This window comes from Hypanus sabinus, chromosome 10 (assembly GCF_030144855.1).
Source record: "Hypanus sabinus isolate sHypSab1 chromosome 10, sHypSab1.hap1, whole genome shotgun sequence".
Classification (NCBI taxonomy): domain Eukaryota; kingdom Metazoa; phylum Chordata; class Chondrichthyes; order Myliobatiformes; family Dasyatidae; genus Hypanus; species Hypanus sabinus.
In genome coordinates, this window is record NC_082715.1 from 135,119,569 (window position 1) to 135,142,413 (window position 22,845).

Here is a 22,845-nt window from a genome sequence, read left to right on the forward strand (position 1 = left end):
CACTTTGTATCTATTTATGGGGTGCCTGCTATCCTTCAGGCTGTGGGGGGAGGGAGTGGGGTTAGAGTTCGGGGGCTTTTCCCATTGGGTGGTTCCGGAGCATGCGTGTTTTCTATATGGTGGTTTCTTCATCACTGCCATTTTTGATTATCCCATATTGGTATGTGCTCTGCGCTTGTGTAAAGTAGAATAAAACTCTGTTATGGTATTTAAACGGATTAATGTAATATGCTGGAATGTGTCTGGTTGGAATCATCCTATCAAACTAAAAAAGACTTTTAAAATCATCAATTGATTCCAATCTGATACAATTTTTGCCCAGGAGACACAAATCAGGGCAGGAGATCGAAAGAGATTTTTTAGATGGTAACCACAAGGAAATCTACAGATGCTGTAAATTCAAATAACACACACAAAATGCTGGTGGAACACAGCAGGTCAAGCAGCATCTATAAGGAGAAGCACTGTCGACGGTTCGGGCCGAGACCCTTCGTCAGGACTAGCTGAAGGGAAAGATACTATGAAATTTTAAATTTAATAGGGGGAGGGGGAAATGCGAAATGATAGGAAAAGACTGGAGGGGGTGGGATGAAGCTAAGAGCTGTAAAGGTGATTGGTGAAAGTGGTACAGAGCTGGAGAAGGGAAAGGATCATGGGACGGGAGGACTTGTGAGTAAGAAAGAGGGAGGGGGAAGCACCAGAGGGAGATGGAGAACAGGCAAAGAACTAAATAGGTCGGTGATGGGGTAAGAAGGGGAGGAGGGGCATTAACGTAAGTTAGAGAAGTCAATGTTCATGCCATCAGGTTGGAGGCTACCCAGCCGGTATATAATGTGTTGTTCCTCCAACCTGAGTTTGGATTCATTTTGACAGTAGAGGAGGCCATGGATAGACATAGCAGAATGTGAATGGGACATGGAATTAAAATGTGTGGCCACTAGGGGATCCTGCTTTCTCTGGCGGACCGAGCGCAGGTGTACATCCCTTCCCACCGATCTCCCTCCTGGCACTTAAACTTGTAAGCGGAACAAGTGCTACACCTGCCCTTACACTTCCTCCCTCACCACCATTCAGGACCCCAGACAGTCCTTCCAGGTGAGGCAACATTTCACCTGTGAGTTTTTTTCTCTCAGGGTAGGGGATGCCTGTTGATATTTGAGGCCGAGGCCTGAGTTTCTCCAGCATTTTGTGATAGTTGCTCCCAACAGGGCACAATTCGCCCGCAATGACCCGCGATCAACTGCGCAGGCGTAAGAAGTGCCCAAAAAAATTATTCCCGCAATTGCGCATGCGCAGAACACAACGGACAAACTGGTGAATCGGCAGCAGGAAGAAGCGGGGCTGCGGCTTCGGGATTCATCAGTACTGGAGTCGGCACTGCGGCTAACGGAAAACTGCTGTGAGTTCCGGTAATATGGTGGCCCCACAAATTCGGAACAGTCTCGGTGCTTTCCCTCTCTGTCAGCCCCACCTCTCTATTCGGACGCCACTGCGATTTCGCTTATATACAATGGCATCGGCGCCATTTCTGCTACGCATGCGCATTACTGGAAGCGTGATGGATAGATGGGTATCCTATTCGTGGGGATTTCTGGGTAAAGAGGCCGTCATGGCTGTGATTTTACCGCTTTCCTCACCAGTCCGTAGGGTGTGTTTGGAAGCGTAGGCGGAAGGAATATGATAGGATGGGTCTCCCAAACACTGCCGAACTCAAGCTACCGGGAGCTGGATGAACTACGGATCATTCGGGAGGCAGAGGCAGAGATAGATAGGAGTTATCAGGAGGTAGTCACACCAAAAATCCAAGAAGTAGACAGATGGGAGAGGCAGAGAGAGCAGAGCACCCCTGCGGCCATTCCCATTAACAATAAGTATACCGTACTGGATACTGTTGATGAGGATGACCTACCAGGAATGAGTTGTAGTGGTCCTGCCTCTGGCACAGAGGTTGAACCCTCAACTAGAAAGGGGAGGAGTGAAGAGAAGAGAGCGATAGTTTTAGGGGATTCTATAGTCAAGGGGGCAGATAGGAGATTTTGTGGGGCAGATCGGGAGTCTCGGATGGAATGATGCCTCCCTGGTACCTGGGTCCGGGACATCTCAGATCGGGTGCAGCCTATTCTTGAGAACGAGGGCATGAACCCAGATGTAGTGGTCCATGTAGAGACCAACGATGTAGGTAAGGTGAGTGAGGGGGTCCTGCTTAGAGAGTTCAGGGAGTTAGGAGTGAAGCTGAAAGGCAGGACCTCCAGGGTTACAATCTCGGGATTGCTACCTGTGCCACGTGCGAGTGAGGCGAAGAATAGAATGATTATGCACATTAATACGAGGCTGAGAGCATGGTGCAGGAAGGAAGGGTTCAGGTTTTTGGATAATTGGTCTTTGTTCCAGGGACATTGGGATCTGTTTCGAAGGGATGGTCTACATCTGAACCGGAGGGGTACTAACATTCTTGCAGGAGTATTTGCCAGTGCTGCTCGGGGGGGGGGGGGGGGTTTAAACTAGATGTGCAGGGGGCAGGGATCCAGATCCAGAGGGTTGGTCAGAAGGTGCATGGGGTTAAATGTGTACAAGGTTTGGGTGATCTTGAGAAGGTCATCAAAATTCAGGGTGCAATTTGCCCGATGGAAGTTCAAGGAGCTGGGTTAGGTACAGTAGACAGTGTTTTAAGCAAAGAGAGGAGGAATGGGCTAAGAATTCTATACTTGAATGCGTGTAGTGTCAGAAATAAGACAGATGAGCTTGAAGCTCAGATGAAAATGGGGAGCTACGATATTGTTGGGATAACGGAGACATGGCTGCAAGGGGATCAGGCCTGGGAATTGAGTGTACCAGGGTATACGTGCTATCGTAGAGACAGAAATATGGGAAGAGGGGGTGGGGTGGCCCTGTTGGTGAGGAATGAGATTCAGTCCTTAGCAAGAGGTGACTTGGGAACAGGGGAAGTAGAGTCTGTGTGGATTGAGCTGAGGAACAGTAAGGGTAAAAAGACCCTAATGGGTGTTGTGTACAGGCCCCCAAACAGTAGTGTGGATATTGGGTACAAGTTGATTAGGCACATTGGCATGTGCTAAAGGTAATGCAGTCGTTTTGGGAGATTTCAACATGGAGGTGAACTGGGAGAATCAGGTAGGTGCTGGGCCCCAGGATAGGGAGTTTGTGGAGTGTCTAAGGGATGTATTTTTGGAACAGCTTGTGCTTGAGCCAACCAGGAACGAGGCTATTTTGGACTTGGTGATGTGTAATGAACAGGAATTGACAAGTGATCTTGAAGTAAAGGAGCCATTAGGAAGTAGTGATCATAACATGATAAGTTTTTATCTACAATTTGAGAGGGATAAGGGCAGATCAGAGGTGTCAGTGTTGCAATTAAATAAAGGAGACTATGGAGCCATGAGGGAAGAGCTGGCAAAAGTTAAATGGGCGGATGCCCTGGCAGGAAAATCAGTGGATCAGCAGTGGCAGATGTTCTTGGGGATAATACAAAAGATGCAAAAGCAGTTCATTCCAATGAGAAGGAAGGATTCAAAGAGGGGGAAGGGGCCACAGTGGTTGACAAAGGAAGTCAGAGATTGTATAGCATTAAAGAAAAAGAAGTATGACAAGGCTAAGATGAGTGGGAATACAGATGATTGGGAAAGTTTTAAGGAACAGCAGATCTTAACTAAAAAAGCAATACGGAGAGAAAAAAATCAGGTATGAGCTCAGTCTAGCCAGGAATATAAAAGGGGATAGCAAAAGCTTTTTTAGCTATGTGAAGAGAAAGAAGATAGTTAAGAACAATGTTGGCCCCTTGAAGAATGAATTGGGAGAAATTGTTTATGGGAAACAGGGAAATGGCAACAGAATTTAATGCGTACTTTAGATCTGTCTTCACCAGGAAGGACACAAGCAATCTCCCAGATGTATGGATGGGCCAGGGTCATAAGATATCAGAGGAATTGAGACAGATTGACATTAGGAAAGAAACTGTGACGAGTAGACTGGTAGGACTGAAGGCTAATAAATCCCCAGGTCCAGATGGTCTGCATCTGAGGGTTCTAAAAGAGATGGCTCAGGAAATTGCGGATGCATTGGTAATCATTTTCCAATGTTCCTTAGATTCAGGATCAGTTCCTGAAGATTGGAGATTGGCTAATGTTATCCCACTTTTCAAGAAGGGAGGGAAGGAGAAAACAGAGAACTATCCTAGCCTAACGTCAGTCGTGGGGAAGATGCTTGAGTCCATTATTAAGGACAAAATAGTGGCATATCTTGATGGCAGTAATAGGATTAGGCCGAGCCAGCATGGATTTACCAAGGGCAAATCATGCTTGACTAATCTGTTGCAGTTTTTTGAGGGTGTAACAGGGATGTTAGACGAGGGTAAGCCAGTGGATGTTGTGTACCTAGATTTTCAGAAGGCATTCGATAAGGTGCCACATAGGAGATTGGTGAGTAAAATCAGAGCTCATGGCATTGGGGGCAGGGTTTCAACATGGGTAGAAAACTGGTTGGCAGATAGAAAGCAAAGGGCAGCAGTGAATGGATGTTTCTCGGACTGGCTGGAGGTGACTAGTGGGGTACCCCAGGGCTCTGTATTGGGACCACAGCTCTTTACGATTTATGTCAATGATTTAGATGAGGGCATTGAAAACTATATCAGCAAGTTTGCTGACGATACTAAACTGGGTGGCAGTGTGACATGCGAAGAGGGCGTTAGGAGAATACAGGGAGACTTGGATAGGCTGGGTGAGTGGGCAAATACTTGGCAGATGTCATTCAAAGTGAATAAATGTGAAGTTATCCACTTTGGAAGCTGGAACAAGAGGGCAGAGTATTATCTGAACGGTGTAGAGTTAGGTAAGGGAGAGATGCAAAGAGACCGAGGAGTCATAGTTCATCAGTCAATGAAGGTGAATGAGCAAGTGCAACAGGCAGTGAAGAGGGCAAATGGAATGTTGGCCTTTATTACAAGGGGAATTGAGTTCAAGAGCAAGGATGTCCTTTTGCATTTGTATGGGGCCCTGGTGAGACCACACCTAGAATATTGTGTACAGTTTTGGTCTCCAGGTTTGAGGAAGGACATTCTGGCAATTGAGGAAGTGCAGCGTAGATTCACTAGGTTGATTCCTGGGATGGCAGGGCTGTCTTACGCAGAGAGATTGGAGAGATTGGGCTTGTACACACTGGAATTGAGGAGATTGAGAGGGGATCTGATTGAAACGTTTAAGATAATTAAAGGATTTGATAGGATTGAGGCAGGAAATATGTTCCAGATGTTGGGAGAGTCCAGTACCAGAGGGCATGGATTGAGAATAAGAGGTCAGTTATTTAAAACAGAGTTGAGGAAGAACTTCTTCTCCCAGGGAGTTGTGGAGGTGTGGAATGCACTGCCTCGGAAGATGGTGGAGGCCAATTCTCTGGATGCTTTCAAGAAGGAGCTAGATAGATATCTGATGGATAGATAGGGGAATCAAGGGATATGGGGACAAGGCAGGGACTGGGTATTGATAGTGAATGATCAGCCATGATCTCAGAATGGCGGTGCAGACTCGAGGGGCCAAATGGTCTCCTTCTGCTCCTATTGTCTTTTGTCTTTTTGAATTCTAGGGATTAGGGACTGGGAACAAAAATTGGAGATTTAATCTCCAATGAGGAATCATCTTCCAGTCTCTGAAAATGCCAGTAAGGGCTGTATGGAGAAATAGAACAAAATCCTCCCATCAGCTTTAGAACATAGAAGTGTACTGCAGAGGAACAGGCCATTCTACTCACATTATCCTGCCAAACCGGCTAGAAAGCAAATCAAAGTCACCTAAATCCCTCTACATACACCATGTCCATATCCCTCCCTCCATCATTCTATCTATGTGTGCATCCAAACTTCTCTTAAAAGCCCCTGTTGTATTTGTCTCTATCACCGTACTTGGCAGTGCATTCCAGGCATCCATGACTCTGAGTAAAAAATTTATTCCTCCCAACCCCCATTAACCTACCCCCTCTCACCTTCAATGCACGCCCTCTGGAAGTTGACATTTGACATTTCAACCCTGGGAAACACATAGCCCCTGTCCAGTCTATCTATGCCTCTCATAATCTTATAAAGATGTATCGAATCTCCCCTGAGCCTCCAACACTCCAGAGAAACCAACCCAAGTTTATCAATCCTCTTGTGATAGTACATGCTTTCTGAACCAGGCAGCATTGTGGTGAACTACTTCTGCACCCTCTCCAAAGCCTCAACATTAAATTGAATTGAATTTTGGTTTATTGTCATTTAGATACCACAACTGCAATGCAGCGTGCCTTAAAAAATGAAACAACGTTCCTCTAGAATGATATCACAAAAGCACACGACAACCAGACTACACCAGAAAATCCATGTAACATTTGGCAATCCCAAATCTAGAGTCTGGAAATGCTGCCTAAAGTTGGGTAACCAGAATTGTACTCCAGATATGGCCAAACCAAAGTTTTATAAAGTTGCAACATAATGTACTGACTCTAGAACTCTGTGCCTCAACTAATAAAAGCAAGCATTCCATAAGCCTTCTTAACCACCTTGCCAACCTGTGAAGACACTTTCAAGAAGCTATGAACTTGGATCCCAAGATCTCTCTGCTCAGCAACACCATTGAGGGTCTTGCCCTTAATAGTGTACTGTATCCTTATATTTGCCTATCAATGCCTCACATTTATCTGGGTGAAACTCCATCTGCCATTTCTCAGCCCATATCTGCAACTGATCAACATTGTACTCTGTTCTTTGCCAGTCTTCTTCACTATACACAACTTCATTAATCTTAGTGTCATCTGCAAATTTACTAACCCACTCATCAATATTTTCCACCAGGTCAACAGCAGAAATCCCAGCACCGATCCCTGTGGAACACCACTAATTACAGACCTCCAGCTTGAATAAGTCACTTCAACTATTACCCTCTGCCTTCCATGTGCAAACCTGTTGTGAATCTAAACAGCCAACTTGCTGCAGATCCCATGCATTTTAATCTTCTGGGTTAGCCTCCCATGAGGGACTTTGTCAAAGGCCTTACTGAAATCCATGTAGACAACATCCACTGCCCTACTACACTCATTAATCTCTTTCATCACCTTGTCAAAAACCTCAAATCAAGCTGGCTCTCCCTAATTAGGCCATGGGTTTCCAAATGCTTATATATCTTATCCTTAAGAATTTTCTATAGCAATTTCCCTACAACTGACGTGAGACTCATTGGTCTGCGTTTGCCAGGATTCTCCCTTGTTCCCTTCTTAAGTAGAGGTACATCATCAGCCAATCTCCAGTCTCCAGGTCTCGCCTGTTGCTAGAGAGGACACAAAAATGCTGGTTAAGGGCACCTTTAGTAACTTGGGGCAAATCCCATCAGGCCCTGCGGATTAATCCACCTTAATAGCCATTAGGAGTCCCAAAACTTCCTCTTCTTTGATCTCTGAAACTCCAAACATATTTATACACATGACATTGATCTTCTGGTCCTTCCTATCCTTTTCCTTAGGAAATGCAGGAAGTACTCATTAAGTACCACACTCACATTTTCTGCTTCCAGGCAGATATTCCCCCCTTTATCCTTACAGACACACCCTCTCCCAGGTTATCTTTTTACTCTTCATGTGTGTAGAGAATGAAAAAGGACCTATTATGTCCTGGTGTGTATGATGACTATGTTCTTGTTCTTAACCGACGTTTTGATGACAACCCCCCCTCCCCTGTTGTCCATTCTTCCTGATTGGTTAGTCCTTTCCAATCAGCTTTCTGCTGTCCCACTTTATTTACAATTGAATTTCAGTTCTTACTTAAGAGTGAGACCCTCATCTTTGTTAAAATTCTTCTTTTCTAGTTTGATTTCAATAGCTGGCTTAGCTAGGCAGTCCCAAAAGCGATTGGCGTGACGCAGTAGTTTTGTGCCCTCAAAGTTAATCCTATGGCCGTTGCCATCTTCGTCCACTTTTCCTGTACTCTGTGCAATTGATCTTTAAACACCCTCCACATGTCTGATGTGGACTTGCCAGAATAATGGTGTTCCCAATCAAATCTTAGTTCCTGCCCAATGCCCTCATAGTTTGTCCTACTGCAATTTAAAACTCCGACAAGGACCATACCTATCCTTATCTATAGCTATCCTGAAATATAAGGAGCTGTCGCCTCTGTTCCCGAACCGTTCATCCACTGAAAGGTCAGTCACCTGGCCAGGCTCATTATCCAACACTAGGTCCTGTTATGACCCTCCTCTTGTTGATTTAGCTTTAGTTCTTGAGAATATCTTTTTTGCTCTGCCTTCTCTTAGTCTGGACCTTTTTACTTCTGAGAACGTGTTTTACCCCACTCTCTCTGGGTATTTCAAAAATTTCAATATTCATTGGCATTGCTGAGTTCACCACTATCAATTACTTGAGGGGGAGGGGTTCAGAATAACTAGAAAGTGTCCAGATCAGCCATGTAATATCATGTATTCTTTGTAGTCCTGTGGGACTTGACCAGAACTTGAAATAATACTAATGCAGGCAGACTGAGCCAAGTCACAGGTTGAAGTTGGGCAGATATGGCCCATTCTGATACGGACAGAAAAACAGTCAGAGAATTTGATGGTCAGTCCAGATGACTGATCTCCGCCCAGTTAGAAGAGGAGGAGTGTTCCTTCAATGTGGGTTGAATTTCGCAGTTACAGTGTGATGTCAGAGGTCACCGTAAGGACTAAAATTATCACATCTAAAATGCTGTCCTTCACCAACTGATGTCTTTTATAAATCTTACAGGGTTAGAAATGGTGAAGTTGTGAACGGGAATCTCAAACTCGAGCACCTCAGGTTTGCTGCGTCTGTGCAGATTTTAAGGAGTGACCAGATATTTCCTCTGTACCACCAATATATTTATTGCGATCGTTGGAGATGAAGAACTATTACATTCCAGCTGGGAATGTGCTTTGTGACTGAGATGAAGATTTTTGTTGTGACTCAGTGAAATCCACTAGAACTGACGTGCTGAGAACACTAGGTCTTCAACTGCATTGATTGTACAAGGGAGTCACTACGTCAATCATCTGACTTAATGAATTGCTAGAGAATTGACAGTAGGGAGATATCATTCTCGTTCTGTCACGTGGAAGGGATTCACTCAGTTATCTGACCAACTGTTCTCACTGTTCAGTTCACCTTGGAGAGAGGCTGTTCACCTCAGAATGTGGGAAGGAATCCATTAAGTCATCTGACCTACTGACACACCAATCAGTTCACACTGGGAAAATGCCGTTTACTTGCTCAGACTGTGGAAAGGGATTCTCTTTCTCATCCAACTTACAAAGACATCAGCGAGTTCACACTGGGGAGAGGCCATTCACCTGCTCAGACTGTGGGAAGCGATTCACTAGACAATCTCACCTGCAGTCACATCAGTCAGTTCACACCGGGGAGAAACCATTCACCTGTTCAGAATGTGGGAAGGGATTCACTCAGTCAAATGAGCTTCTCAGACACCAGTCAGTTCACACTGGGGAGTGGTTGTTCACTTGCTCAGATTGCGGGAAAGGATTCAATTCGTTATCTGCTCTTCACAGACACCAGTCAGTTCACGCTGGGAAGGGGTTGTTCACCTGCTCAGATTGTGGGAAAGGATTCAATTCGTTATCTGCCCTTCACAGACACCAGTCAGTTCACACTGGGAAGGGATTGTTCACTTGCTCAGATTGTGGGAAAGGATTCTCTCGGTTATCTGAACTGAAAATACATCAGCGAGTTCACACTGGGGAGAGGCCATTCAACTGCTCAGACTGTGGGAAGCGATTCGCTAGGTCATCTCTCCTGTACAGACATCAGCGAATTCACACTGGGGAGAGGCCATTCACCTGCTCCGTGTGTGGGAAAGGGTTTGCTCGCTCATCCCACCTAAAGAGACATGAATCAACTCACAGTGTGAAGAAACCATTCACCTGCTCAGACTGTGGAAAGGGATTTTCCCAATCATCAGACCTACTGACACACCAGTCAGTTCACACGGGAGAGTGGTTGTTCACCTGCTCAGATTGTGGGAAAGGATTCATCTCGTCATCTCAACTGAAAACACATCAGCGAGTTCACACTGGGGAGAAGCCGTTCACCTGCTCAGACTGTGGGAAGGGATTCGCTCAGTTATCCACCCTACAGGCACACCGGCGACTTCACTCTGGGGAGAAACCATTCACCTGCTCAGACTGTGGTAAGCAATTCACTCAGATAACCAGGCTGCAGACACACCTGCGAGTTCACACTGGTGAGAGGCCGTTCTCCTGCTCTGAATGTGGAAAAGGATTCAGTCGGTTTTCTGAACTGAAAATACATCAGCGAGTTCACACTGGGGAGAGGCCATTCACCTGCTCAGACTGTGGGAAGCGATTCACTAGTTCATCTCTCCTGTACAGACACCAGCGAGTTCACACTGGGGAGAGACCATTCACCTGCTCCGTGTGTGGGAAAGGGTTTGCTCGAACATCCCACCTACAGAGACATGAGTCAACTCACAGTGTGAAGAAACCATTCACCTGCTCAGACTGTGGAAAGGGATTTTCCGAATCATCAGACCTACTGACACACCAGTCAGTTCACACGGGAGAGTAGTTGTTCACCTGCTCAGACTGTGGGAAGGGATTCGCTGAGTTATCCACCTTCCAGGCACACCAGCGACTTCACTCTGGGGAGAAACCATTCACCTGCTCAGACTGTGGTAAGCAATTCACTGAGATAACCAGGCTGCAGACACACCTGCAAGTTCACACTGGTGAAAGGCTGTTCTGCTCTGAATGTGGGAAGCTATTCAGTCGGACATCCGAACTTACGAAACACTACCGAGTTCACAGAGAGGACACAATTTTAATATGCCTCATGCTGGATATTTAACCATCAAATTTGCTGAAGTCAGAGACGAATTCAAAAGAGACTGTTGGTGTTGAACTCCAGTAATTTTTGCTGCTGCTTATCACATCCAGTTCTACATCCTGGCCTCTGGAACTGAGAGGAGTTTCTTCTGCTGATGTTCACCTTTAATCCTTTAATGGGAGTGGAAATTAATTTTCTGGATACATTATTAATAAATCATTTGTATTTTAAACTTTGCCTCAGGTACTTGCTGGATTTACAACTCACCCCATGTACAGTAGACAGGCAGCTCAGTCCAGCTAGACCCTTCCAGTGTTTCTGTTCCATGATAATCCTTTTAAATCCATCCTGCTGTTCACCTCTCACTCGCTCTTTGGTGATGGGTTCCAGACAGTCTCCACCATGGCTGAAGAAGTTTCCCATGAATTTCCTGCATGACTATCTGCAGACCGAAGAAGAAGACAAACTGACTGCAGTTATGTTTCTGTCTCAGATCTCTTGCCTGAGGAAGAATATCCTTGTTGGCCAGAAGGGACTACAGTCTACAAATTATTGGATTTGAATGAATCAAGGACAGTGGAAGTAGACAAAAAGAACAACCGTCTACAAATCAGTGGATTCAGATGACTCAGGACAGAAGTAGCAGACAATCCAAATGTCTCTGTTTTCCATCATTTTGTGAACTCTGAACTGATACTTGCTCGGGGATAATCTAATCAGAGCAATTGAATGTGGACATAAGGAGGTTCAAGTGATGACCTAGTGAATCTGAGATCATTCTCAGACAAGTAGCTATTTATTAAGTAAAGTTCTAGTCCTACTAAAGAAGCAATCTGTAATCATGTTAAATTGAGTGTTTGGGTCAACTCGTTTAACTGGTTTGGACCAGTCAGAGTTGAAAGGCACAAACACACAAAGATGGGAGGGGCATTAACCATGGAACAACATTGGTTGTAGCCCTAGACTAGAGCCAGTAAGAAGGTGACCAAAGTAGGTCAGGTGACTTTGAGCCAATGGGATGGAAATCCATTCATTCAACTGATGAAGGAAACTATAAGAATCTGGAGCTCCAAATGCAAAATGGTGATAACTCTCCAGCAACCAGAGACCAACTATCATGGATGACAAGGGCGCCACAGACATGTGAGATTGGGACCACAAGGAACACCTGTCCAGCATAGACTCCTTTACTGGGTAATACCTTTTCTCTTAATTGACTGTTCATGGAGGGTCAGGGAATTCTAGTGGATATGCATACAGTTAGCTAGATTATGAACCACGTGTTCTTTAGTTGAGACAATAAAGGCTACTTCTTGGTAAATACAGATTCTCTCTGACTCTCTCTTCGGTATTATAAGATCTGTATAATAAAATTGGCATCCCTGATGGTGGCTCAAGGATAAATCTTTCTCTTCATTTGTCGGGTCATGAAGGTAGGTAGTTAGAAGTTACTAACCCACATGAAAACCTCAAGGAAAATCTGCAAGCTCAAAGGTCTTGGGTTGTTTTGATTGGAAGGGATTCCTCTAGAAATTTGTGTTGAGGAAGTGGCCACAAGGGGACATCACGTGATGACGTAGGATCGAGACGTGGAAATCCAGCTCTCCCGTAAAAAACCAGTAAAACAATGTTTAAGTGAAGAAAAGTTAGTAAATACTTTCTAAAAGTTATTTATAAACTACTCAGGATTGTCCCAAGATATGTCTCATAAACAGAAGCAGAAGAAAACTACTACCTTGAAGACAACACAAGTTGGAAAAGAATCAAGGCCGGCCGCAATGGAAGGGCCGCGGGCTCAAGTGCATTTTACCTCTGGCGATACACAACAGGAAACTGCGGCAACATCAACAGTCTCCAAAAAAAAAGAGCAAAAGGAATTGCGCATGCGTGAAGGAAGGGGAATGCGCAAACACGAGCAACTTAAACTACAAATCCCAGCTACGATTGGAACTGAAAATGAAAGTGAATCTGAGGTAGATTTAGATTCTTTGGATAAATCAGACGAAGATGAAGAGACAAAATAAAGAAGAACAACAGGAAGAGATTGGAGGTGAAAGTTTTTCTGGAGACATAAGAAAATCTTTGGTGCAAATAATGCATTAATGAAAAGCATTAAAAGTAATAAAAATATTAAAAATATGAAGACTATGATAAAATGATAAAAAGACAGGACAAAATGGACAAGAAAATTAAAAATGAAACAAGTGACATCATTGATGGAATGAATAAAATGGAAGATAATATTTCTGCCTGGACATCAGAAAGAAAACAGTTGTTGGAAAAAGTGGACATGCTTGAAAATTTTAGCAGACGAAATAATATTAAGATTGTTGGACTTAAAGAAGTTATAGAGGGAGAGGATCCAATAATTTTTTTTCAAAAATGGATCCCGGAAAATTTGGAAATGGAAGAAGGAACCCAGTTAATTGAAATTGAAAGGGCTCACAGAACCTTAAGACCAAGACCTCAAGTTGATCAAAACCCACAATCAATCTTGATAAAATGCTTAAGATAGCAAGATAAAGTAAAGATCCTGAAGGCGGCTGCCCAACATGCCAGAAAGAGAAACGGGCCATTGATGATAGAAGGGAAAGCAGTTCTTTTCTATCCTGATATAAGTTATGACCTTTTGAAGAGAAAGAATGAATTTAATCCAGAGAAAAAAGTTTTATGGGAAAAGGGTTATAAATTTATATTGCGTCACCTGGCAATCCTGATAGTTTTTTTGGATGTCGGAAAAAGAAGATTTTTTACTGATTATCGGGATGGGGAAGGGTTTGCACAAAAACTGCCAAATATTTGCTAACCACAGCCTAAGATTTAAAAGTGAAGTGGATTAAAGATGAAGACAGGGACAGTGAATGGAGTTGATGGACATATAAGAACAGAAGAATATTGAAATATATTAGTAATTATATGATACAGGGGGTAAAGGTTAAAATTTGAGAAATATTAATCGAGAGTAGCGATATTTTTTCTTTTCTTATATATACTTTTTTAAGTTACGGGGGAGCTGGGGGAACTTCGGATCGATTGCTACGGGAATCACGTGTGTAATCATGGCGATTGCCATGACCCGTACACCGGAGGGGGGTAATGTGTTTTCTTTTATCCACAACATTAGTAGGGGGGTATTCTGTTACTTTTTTCTTTATAATCTATTTTTCTTTTATTTTTCTTTCTTTGCCTGGATGATCACATAGCAACATGGAGAATTTTAAAAAGATTCCCCAAGGTACTCTGAAAGTTGAAAGATTAGGTATTATTATAGATTGGAGTAACCCTGTTAAAAATAATGACTAATTTACTGAATTTTTAAAGTTTTAACGTTAATGGGCTTAATGGACCGGTGAAAAGAAAAAGAATTTTAACATACATTAAGAAAATGAAAATCAATATAGCTTTTTTACACAAAACAAACTTAACAGAGACAGAACATCAGACATTAAAGAGAGATTGGGTCGGAAATGTTATTGCAGCTTCATTTAATTCAAAGGCGAGGGGAGTTGCAATTTTGGTTAATAAAACTTTACCAATTAAAATACAAAATGTATTAATTCATTCGGTGGGCAGATATGTAATTATACATTGACAAATTTTTTCAGAACTATGGACTTATGAATATTTATGCACCAAATGAAAATGGTGTAAAACTTATATGAGGCCTTTTTGAATTTGGCTGACGCACACGACAAAATATTAATAGGTGTCTAGACCCAGTTTTAGATAGATCAACAACAGTTGTTACAAAATCAAAAGTAGCAAAATTAACTTTTTGATGAAAGATTTAAATTTGATTGATATATGGAGAAGAATTAATCCAAAAGAAAGAGATAGTTGGAAGAATGAAATTTTCAGCTGCATTCCACTTGAAAAAATTGCTTATAATTTAAGAGATAAATATGAAATATTTCCGAAAATTTGGCGCACTTATTTACAAAAGATAGGATTAAATATATAGATGCTCCGAAGATAAAATTACTGGTTATTTGGGGAAATAAATAAATATATATACTAAAGCTATTATGAACTCCATGGAGCATGTGGGGATCTTCCGATATCCAGTCATTCTTTCTTTCTTTTTTCTTTTCATTGTTTTCTCTTCTATAGGGATATGCTGCGGGGAGGGGGGAAGGGTTGATAATTTTTTTTTTCTTTTTGTAACCTATTTGAAAACTCAATAAAAAAAATTATTAAAAAAAAGTAAGTGGTCACAATATGAAGGGTTTGTCAGTCACCCTGGCTGCGAAGGGAAACCTACAGGGTATACCCTTTGGAAAATCGCCCAAGAGAAGCTGCCGGAATTGTTTAAACAATTACTAAAACTAGTTACAGTTGGTTATTTAATTGAGGATTTGCTACAATTACCACAGAGTGCTAAGGCAGAATGACACAGATTAGTAATAGAAAACAAATGTCAGCATAAAGCAAGTGAGATAGGTTACAACTAGAAATATTAGAAAATCGGCATAAAGCAGAAGCTGACTAAGGTAGGTTAAATGGAGAATACAAAAGGAGGTAGAAAGCTTGAGAGAAAGGGTTACTGATTTACAGGGTCGAAGGAGTATGGGCTTGATGCTTGTGAACCAGTTTCAGAGAAAGCAGCCAAGATAGCAAAAAGTGAAGTGGAAGGATTAAGGAAACAGTGCAGTGATTTAAAGATGGCAATGCATATGATTCAGGAATCAGCACAGGAAAGGAAGAATAACACTGGCGATCATGCAAAGTGTTTAAAGCAGATGCAAAAGCTGCAGGACCAACTTGCTGCACAGCGAGGAATAATATGTGCTTTTGGATATGAAAGAGGGGAGGAAGGTGAATTTGGAGATATTGATTGGTATGATTTTGCAGATGAAGCTACTAGGTGACGGTTTTGATAATTAGGGATTTTTAAATTATGCTGAGGAACTATGACTGAAACCCTGGCAATGGCAACACTTTACATCAGTGAGATTGGGAGGGAGAAGGAACAACAGATTATGGATTTAACCAAGGAGCAGAAGAAAAATAAAGATTTCAAAAAATGAATAGAAGGAGCAGGGTCTGAAATATACAAAGACAACAAGGGAGTGTTTGTTAAAGATGAAGTAGTCCTGTATCATCAATGGGGACACCAGGGGTACAAAAGCACTCTGGAAAAGATAAAGGAAGTGTGCTGGTAGCCTAAGATGAAGGATGTCAAGAAATGCTTGATCTCTGCACCATATAAACCAGACAGAAAGGTAAAGAAAGGAGCCCTACAACACACCAGACCAGTGGAAGGGTCTTGGACTAATTTGCAGATAGATTAATGTTGGTTCATTACTCTCCACCCCAGGAGGGTACAAATACATTCTGGTAATAGTAGAGACCTTTACGGAGTGGGTGGAAGGTTTCCTAGCTAGGACAAGCACAACAAAGGCCTTTGTAAAAATCCTATTGGAAAGATATTCACTTGCTGGGGATCAAGGCAGACATTTCACAGCCCAGATAATGCAAGATGTCATGGCAGTTTAATGGATCAAGCAGAGATTTCATACACCCTGTAGACCACAGTCTAGTGGAATTGTGAAAAGAATGAATTGAACACTAAAAAATATGTTGCAAAAATGGTGCAGAAACATGGCAGGCAGTTTTGATAATAAGGAATAGAGAGCCATCTTCAACAGTTTACACCCCTTATAAGCACGTGACTAGAACGGACGTGAAAGGATTGGAGGAGTTGTTAGGATTAGATGTCAGAATGTGAAATTGATGGGATTGTGTTGGAAAAGTGGCTACAACAATTGGTAGAGACAGTGAAAGAGGCCAATTATGTGGCAGCCCACCAATTAGAAAAATGAAGAATCAACAAAGTGAAGCCTACTGTGACTCAAAAGTCAGTCTCATAGAATTAAGTCCAGGATGGAGAGTGATGATTCAAATACATCAACCCACCTCATTTTTAAATCCAAAGTTTGCAGGGATCTATGAAGTTATAGACAAATCAAGTCCTTCAGTGTACAAAGTACTGACTCTTCCATATAAAAGTGGGTGGTACCATGTCAACCAACTGAAATTGCTGGGGGAGAAACAGGAATGTTATCACCATTGACACAGAACAATTGATGTAGCCCTGATTTGGGAGTCTTGAGGATGAAACAACTTTTCCAAGTAAATGGGGACAGATCCCAGCAAGGGGTAATTTTCAGTTTCCTCATCCTGAGAACTGGGGATTTTTGTCAAAAAAAAAGGAAAAGGAAAATGTGCTAGTGCTTATCTCTCCTATCCTGAAATCACGTTGGGTGCCTTCAGTCCAAAGACAATTGCGAGTCCAGATTGGATGGTCTAGAAAAACAAATCGAAAATATAGACTTAAAATAACTTAAGATTTAAACTTGAAATAAGAACAGTAATTACTGTTGTGTAATACAGATTTAATTCAACATGGAGAGAATAATGTATCTTGTTGCAATGGAATTAACCCTGACTGGGGCCATGGTCAGTCTTGCTTCAGAGCTATTACACAAACATATCAATGGTGAGGTCATTGCTTGGAGAACACTCAGTGAACAAAAACAAATCTACTCAATGGAATTGGGTAATGTGGACTAACAAAGGAGAAATGGAGGACTCCAATTTGTATTGTACTGGGGTAGATGGCTTGACAAAAGGTACAAAGCTACAATTCCTATGCAATAAAATTCTAGAGGTGGCATTATTCAGTATCCCAGAGGGGATAATCATACGCCGGTCTTTAGGTGCAATTACTCAGTAGCCTTCAGGTAATGATGGCCACAGTAAGATTACAGTTCTGTGGGATCACACTCAAGTGAATATTGAGTGTAGTAGTGATCTATACAAGAGGTATGTCGACTGGGCTGGCCATTCCAAGCATTTCGCAAAGGTTGCTTCTATCGTTATAAACTGTCCACAGGAGAGTAGAATGGAGAATGCCCTAAAGGAGATGGGAAAGAGTTGCTGTCAGGGCCCAAGCCCTTTCCAGGTTTTTAAAACTTTGAAAAATCTCTACCCCACAGCCTCTAGTGACGGAAACTACACCAGAGCCTAAATGTAGTGGTAACCAGTGTAATACGAACGGGATAAGATTAGTGTTAGAAGATATGTGGAATTTGTCATTTCGGTACCAGGGTACCAGCATGTGCAGGTAAGTTTTAATCTCACTGAAGTAATGGTGCTCACCTACAATGGAGCAATAATTTACTCACCTTTTTGGAAGGTAACTAAGCAGTAGTGAATTTAAGTCCGTCAAAAGTAGAAGGGGTAGCAAGAGTCACCACCCTAGACATAGCAGAATTAGAAAGCCAGGTACAGTCTCTCCAGCAGAAAATACGAGATATTACTAGAGAAAATTATAAAGGTCAGCTACAAACTAATCAGATTGGTCGAGATGCATCCCAAGTAACTCTGGATATGGTTAAATTTCTGAAGCCCCTTGTGACGGACATGGACTGTGCCTTTAAAAGAGAGAGCGAGAAACTGACTACTGCTGCCTGCTTCTAGGTTGCTATGGTGAAAGAAGTGGAGTTATATGATAGACAATTGATGTTTCCAGATGCTTTGCAGCGTGTTTATTTAAGGAAGATCAGATGACTCTCTTGCTGAGAGACACAGAGTGGAACACCAGTTAAGGCGGCCAGTCAAAAAAACAGGAAGCCAAGGACAGAAAAGTCACTGGGTAAAACTTTTGAGTGCCCACAAGGGTGGGTTGAGGATCGACCAGGGAAATCGTTCAGTGTCCATCATGGTGTGTAGAAGGGCTGACCCTGTGGAGGCTACCGGTGTGTTTACCCATGCTTGGGTGGTAGTTTTCCATCAAAGGCAGTACCCTTTGTGATCAGCTACGTTTGGTTAACTCGAGAGTGGATTTGGAGTTTGACGAGGGAAGACCAACCTGATTATTCATTCTTCTCCTATTGAGGATTTCACCTTGGCTGACAGATACCTCTCTCTTCCCCCCCTCCCCCAAACCAACTCTGCATTGAACTGAACTTTCTTACATTACCATCATAAGACTTTAAATCTTGCCACTGGAGCTTGAACGACTTTGGAAATCGTATTTACACACATGTATATGCATAACACTGCTATCTTTTGATTTACCTGGTTTAAGTTACTAAATTAAGTAGTTTCTAATAAATAGTGGTTTTTAGCATCAAAACCAGACTCCAGGTGTAGTCTATTGCTGCTGGTTCTTTTAAACCATTGCATGCATGTAACAAATTTGGGGGCTTATTGATTGATCCATAATCTGAGTAGAAGATCGCAGCAATGGAGGTTGATAGGTTTCTGGCAAAGCCAGCCCCTGAAGCATTGGATGACGCTAAGAGGGCTGGGCTGTTGGAAATTGCTCAAAAGTTAAAACTTAAGGGGAACACTAAAATGAGGAAGGCTCAGATTTAGACGTTAATAGTGGAGTATTATGTATCCAAGAAAGTGTTTGAGGAAGATGTGTTGGACATGTTTGCTGAAAGTAAATCTACTGAGGTTGAGATTCAGCTTCAGGTAGAAAAAATCAAGATGGCAGCTGAGGATAGGCAAAGATGGCATGAGTGCAATTAAAACAGCTCAAGGCAGTGGAAGCAGATAAAAAGAGGCAGTTGGAAAAGATAGGGATTGCAGCAAGGAGATCTACTGTTAGACCCTGGTGATTGGTTTAGTGCCAGTCGAGAAGTTGAAGTTGGTACCTCCGTTTGAAGAAACAGAAGTTGATAAATATTTCCTGCATTTTGAATAAATTTCTCAAAATCGAAAGTGACGGAAAGACGACTGGCCTGTTTTGTTACAAATTGTATTTAAGGGTAAAGCACAACAAACTTATTCAGCCCTATCACTTGAAGAGACAGGTGATTACGAATTAGTGAAAGAGGCTGTGCTCAAGACTTATCAGTTGGTTCTGGAAGCTTGCAGATAAAGGTTTAGGAATTTGAGGAAATCTGTGAACCGGACTTAAGTGGAATTTGCTTATGAGAAGTTTGTGTATTTTGATCGCAGGTGCACTTCTAAAAATGTAAATGATGATTTTAACAGCTTGAAAGAGTTGGTTTTGATTCAGGTTTTCAAAACCTGATGAGGTAAAGACAAATTTAGTTGAAAAGGATGCTACCTCTTCGCATGCATCTGCTAGACTAGCTGATGAGTATGCTTTAACCCACAAGGTTAAGTTTACCCCAAATAAAGCTTCCAAAAGAGTAGCAGGGATAACCCACAGGGTAAGCAAGAAATTAAATCGGGGACTAGTGACAGAAATAAGGACGATGGGAAGCAGTTGAGGGAGAAATCTTCCAGTCTTACTTGGTACTATTTTAAGAAACTGGGTCATATGATGACTAATTGTTCCATTCTGAAGAAGAGAAAGGAAAAGGAAAAGAAGGCAGTCCTGAATGCCTGTGTTCAGTGTGCTGAGGCACTGCTAAGGTTGGAGGGTCTGACCGAATTAAGGAGGGATTCGAATGGTTTCATATCAGATGGGTTTGTGTCCATAAAGGAGGGGTCAACCCCAGTCCCAGTGAGGATCTTTTGAGATACTGGAGCTTGTCAGCCCCTTATATTGGACAGTGTTCTGGAGTTTGGTGATGAGACAAAAACTGGTGAAGTCAATATTGTTAGAGGTATTGGGAAAGGGACTGGTTCCGTGCCTCTGCATAAGGTGATTTTGGAGTCCGGATTAGTATCAGGACATGTTAAGATAGGGATAGAACCTGAATTACTGCTGAAGAATGGTTCTTTGTTGTTGGGCCATGACCTTGCAGGTGGTGAAGATTATCCAGCAGTGCAGCTAGCAAGCAAACCTGCCACTGATGATCCATATGTGGATTCTGATGTTTATCCCCCCTGTGCAGTAACCCGAAGTATGACTAAAAGGTCTGCCGACACAGACAGTTCTGGGCAATTTGATTCTGATGCCCATGATAGCCAAAATCAGGGTTCAGGTTATGATGATTGACTTTTCAACACCTTTTCTACCCTCTATTTTTCAACAGGATGTAGGTAGTAAGTCTGATGAGAAAGGTTTGTCTGGGAAGGAGGTTATAGCAGAACTGAATCAATATTTTGAGACTGAAGCTTTCAAAGAAACAGCTCTCTCAGATTATGAGATTAAGAAAGTGCCAGTAGGGTATTATAGCAAGGATGGAGTATTGATCAGGAAGTGGAGGCCACCTACTGTACCTGTGAGCGAGGAATGGGTAATTGTTCTCCAAGTTGTAGTTCCTAAAGTCGATATAGGACTGAGATTTTAACTTCGGCTCATAATATGCCTTCAGGTGGACACTTCGGAGTGAAGAAGACTGTGAACAAGATTATGAAGGCATTTTGCTGTCTAATTTAAGGGAAGATCTTGTGACCTTTTGCAGGACCTGTCGCACTTGTCAAGTTGTCGATAAACCTAACCAGGCCATCCCAGTGGTCCCACTTCAGCCTATACCCACTTTTGGAGCAACTTTTTCCACAATCCTAGTGGATTGTGTTGGCCCAGTGCCAAAGACTGCAGCTGGCCATCAGTATTTGTGAAGCATTGTGTGCACTGCATCTAGGATCCTTGTAGTGATCCCTCTCAGGAATATTAAGGCTAAAACTGTGGTCAAAACCTTCATTAGGTTTTTTTATCTTGTTTGGTCTGCCCAGAGAGATTCAATCCGACCAGGGCAGTAATTTTACCTCAGGAATATTCCAGCAGATAGTTTATGAAGTGGGAGCTAAACAAATTACATCGTCTGCATATCACCTGGAATCCCAGTGAAATTTAGAAAGATTTCATTCTACCCTTAAAACAATGACTAAGACATACTGTATTGAGAATAGGAAAGATTGGGATGAGGGGGTACATTTGCTCCTGTTTGCTGTAAGGGACTCAGTGCAGGTGTTGTTAGGGTTTAATCCATTTCAACTCGTGTTTGGTCACCGAGCGAGAGGACCTTTGACCTTGCTCAGTGAACACTGGTCTGATGAGAAGATGCATGTCAGCTTGTTATGTTTTGGAATTCAAGGGTAGACTCAACAGGGTATGTAATCTTGCAAAACAGAACCTACAAAGTTGTCAAAATAAAATGAAGATCTGGTATGGTAAACGAGCTCGAGAGCAGACATACCACGTGGGTGACAAAGTGCTGGTGCTGTTTCCAATATTGACCAATCCGCTTCAAGCAAAGTTTAGTGGGCCATACCAAATAATTTCTAAAATCGATTCTTTAAATTATGTTATTAAAACAATCGACTGTAGAAAGCCCAGTCAATATGATAAAACGTTATTATGACTCAGAAATGGCATCTGTGAGTATTGTTGTGAGAACACATGAAACTGGAGAGCCTGAGGAAGGGGTGATTGACATGTTAGAAAACTTTATCAAGCCAAACATAGTCTCAGTGTGGCTCATGAATTCCACTAACCTGGAAAACATTGACACCAAATTAAGCCATCCGCAGCCATGGCAGCAAAAACAATTGAAAAGTTGCTTCTTGAGTATGTGGATTTATTTCCCATTGTGCCCAAGCAAACCACTACTGCTGCTGTGCATGATGTTTATGTATGTCAGGCTGACCCAATTAAGCAGCACCCCTACCGGATGAATTTAGAAAAGAGTAAATTGGCTGAGCAAGAGATTGAACACATGCTGAAAAATGGTATTGTTAGTCCGTCAACATCTGATTGGGTCTCACCTTGTGTTATTGTCCCCAAGCCTGACGGTAGTGTGAGATTTTGTACTGATTATAGGAAAGTAAATAGAGTGACAAAGACAGATGCTTATCCTATCCCTCGGGTGGATGATTGTATTGATAAGGTTGGAAAGGCTACATTCCTTATGATGATTGACCTGTTAAAAGCGTACCGGTGTGTTCTGTTGACAGAAAGAGCCAGAGAAATCTCTGCGTTTGTAACACCTTTTGGACTGTATGAGTATAATGTTTTACCCTTTGGAATGAAAAATGCTGCTGAAACATTCCAAACAATAATTAATTCTGTGATTTGAGGTTTAGAAAATACAGATGCCTACATTGATAATTTAGATGTAGGGAGTG

General features: G+C 42.4%; 1 protein-coding gene across 3 annotated transcripts; it reads left to right on the forward strand.

Moving 5' to 3' along the window:
- Positions 1–1,205: 1,205 nt before the first annotated feature.
- Positions 1,206–11,122, forward strand: LOC132401151 (zinc finger protein 229-like). 3 transcript variants are annotated; one of them, XM_059983046.1, is made up of 2 exons: positions 1,206–1,409; positions 8,758–11,122. In XM_059983046.1, the coding sequence occupies exon 2, from the start codon at positions 9,244–9,246 to the stop codon at positions 10,588–10,590; it is 1,347 nt and encodes a 448-aa protein (XP_059839029.1). In that variant the 5' UTR covers positions 1,206–1,409; positions 8,758–9,243; the 3' UTR covers positions 10,591–11,122. The 3 variants fall into 3 exon arrangements, with proteins under 3 accessions (XP_059839029.1, XP_059839028.1, XP_059839030.1); XM_059983045.1 differs by having other exon boundaries at positions 1,206–1,399; XM_059983047.1 differs by lacking the exon at positions 1,206–1,409 and adding an exon at positions 1,433–1,595.
- Positions 11,123–22,845: the final 11,723 nt, after the last annotated feature.

Excerpts from the sequence above, each read along its gene's own strand:
- LOC132401151 (XM_059983046.1), top strand. The coding sequence starts at position 9,244 with ATGCCGTTTACTTGCTCAGACTGTGGAAAGGGATTCTCTTTCTCATCC.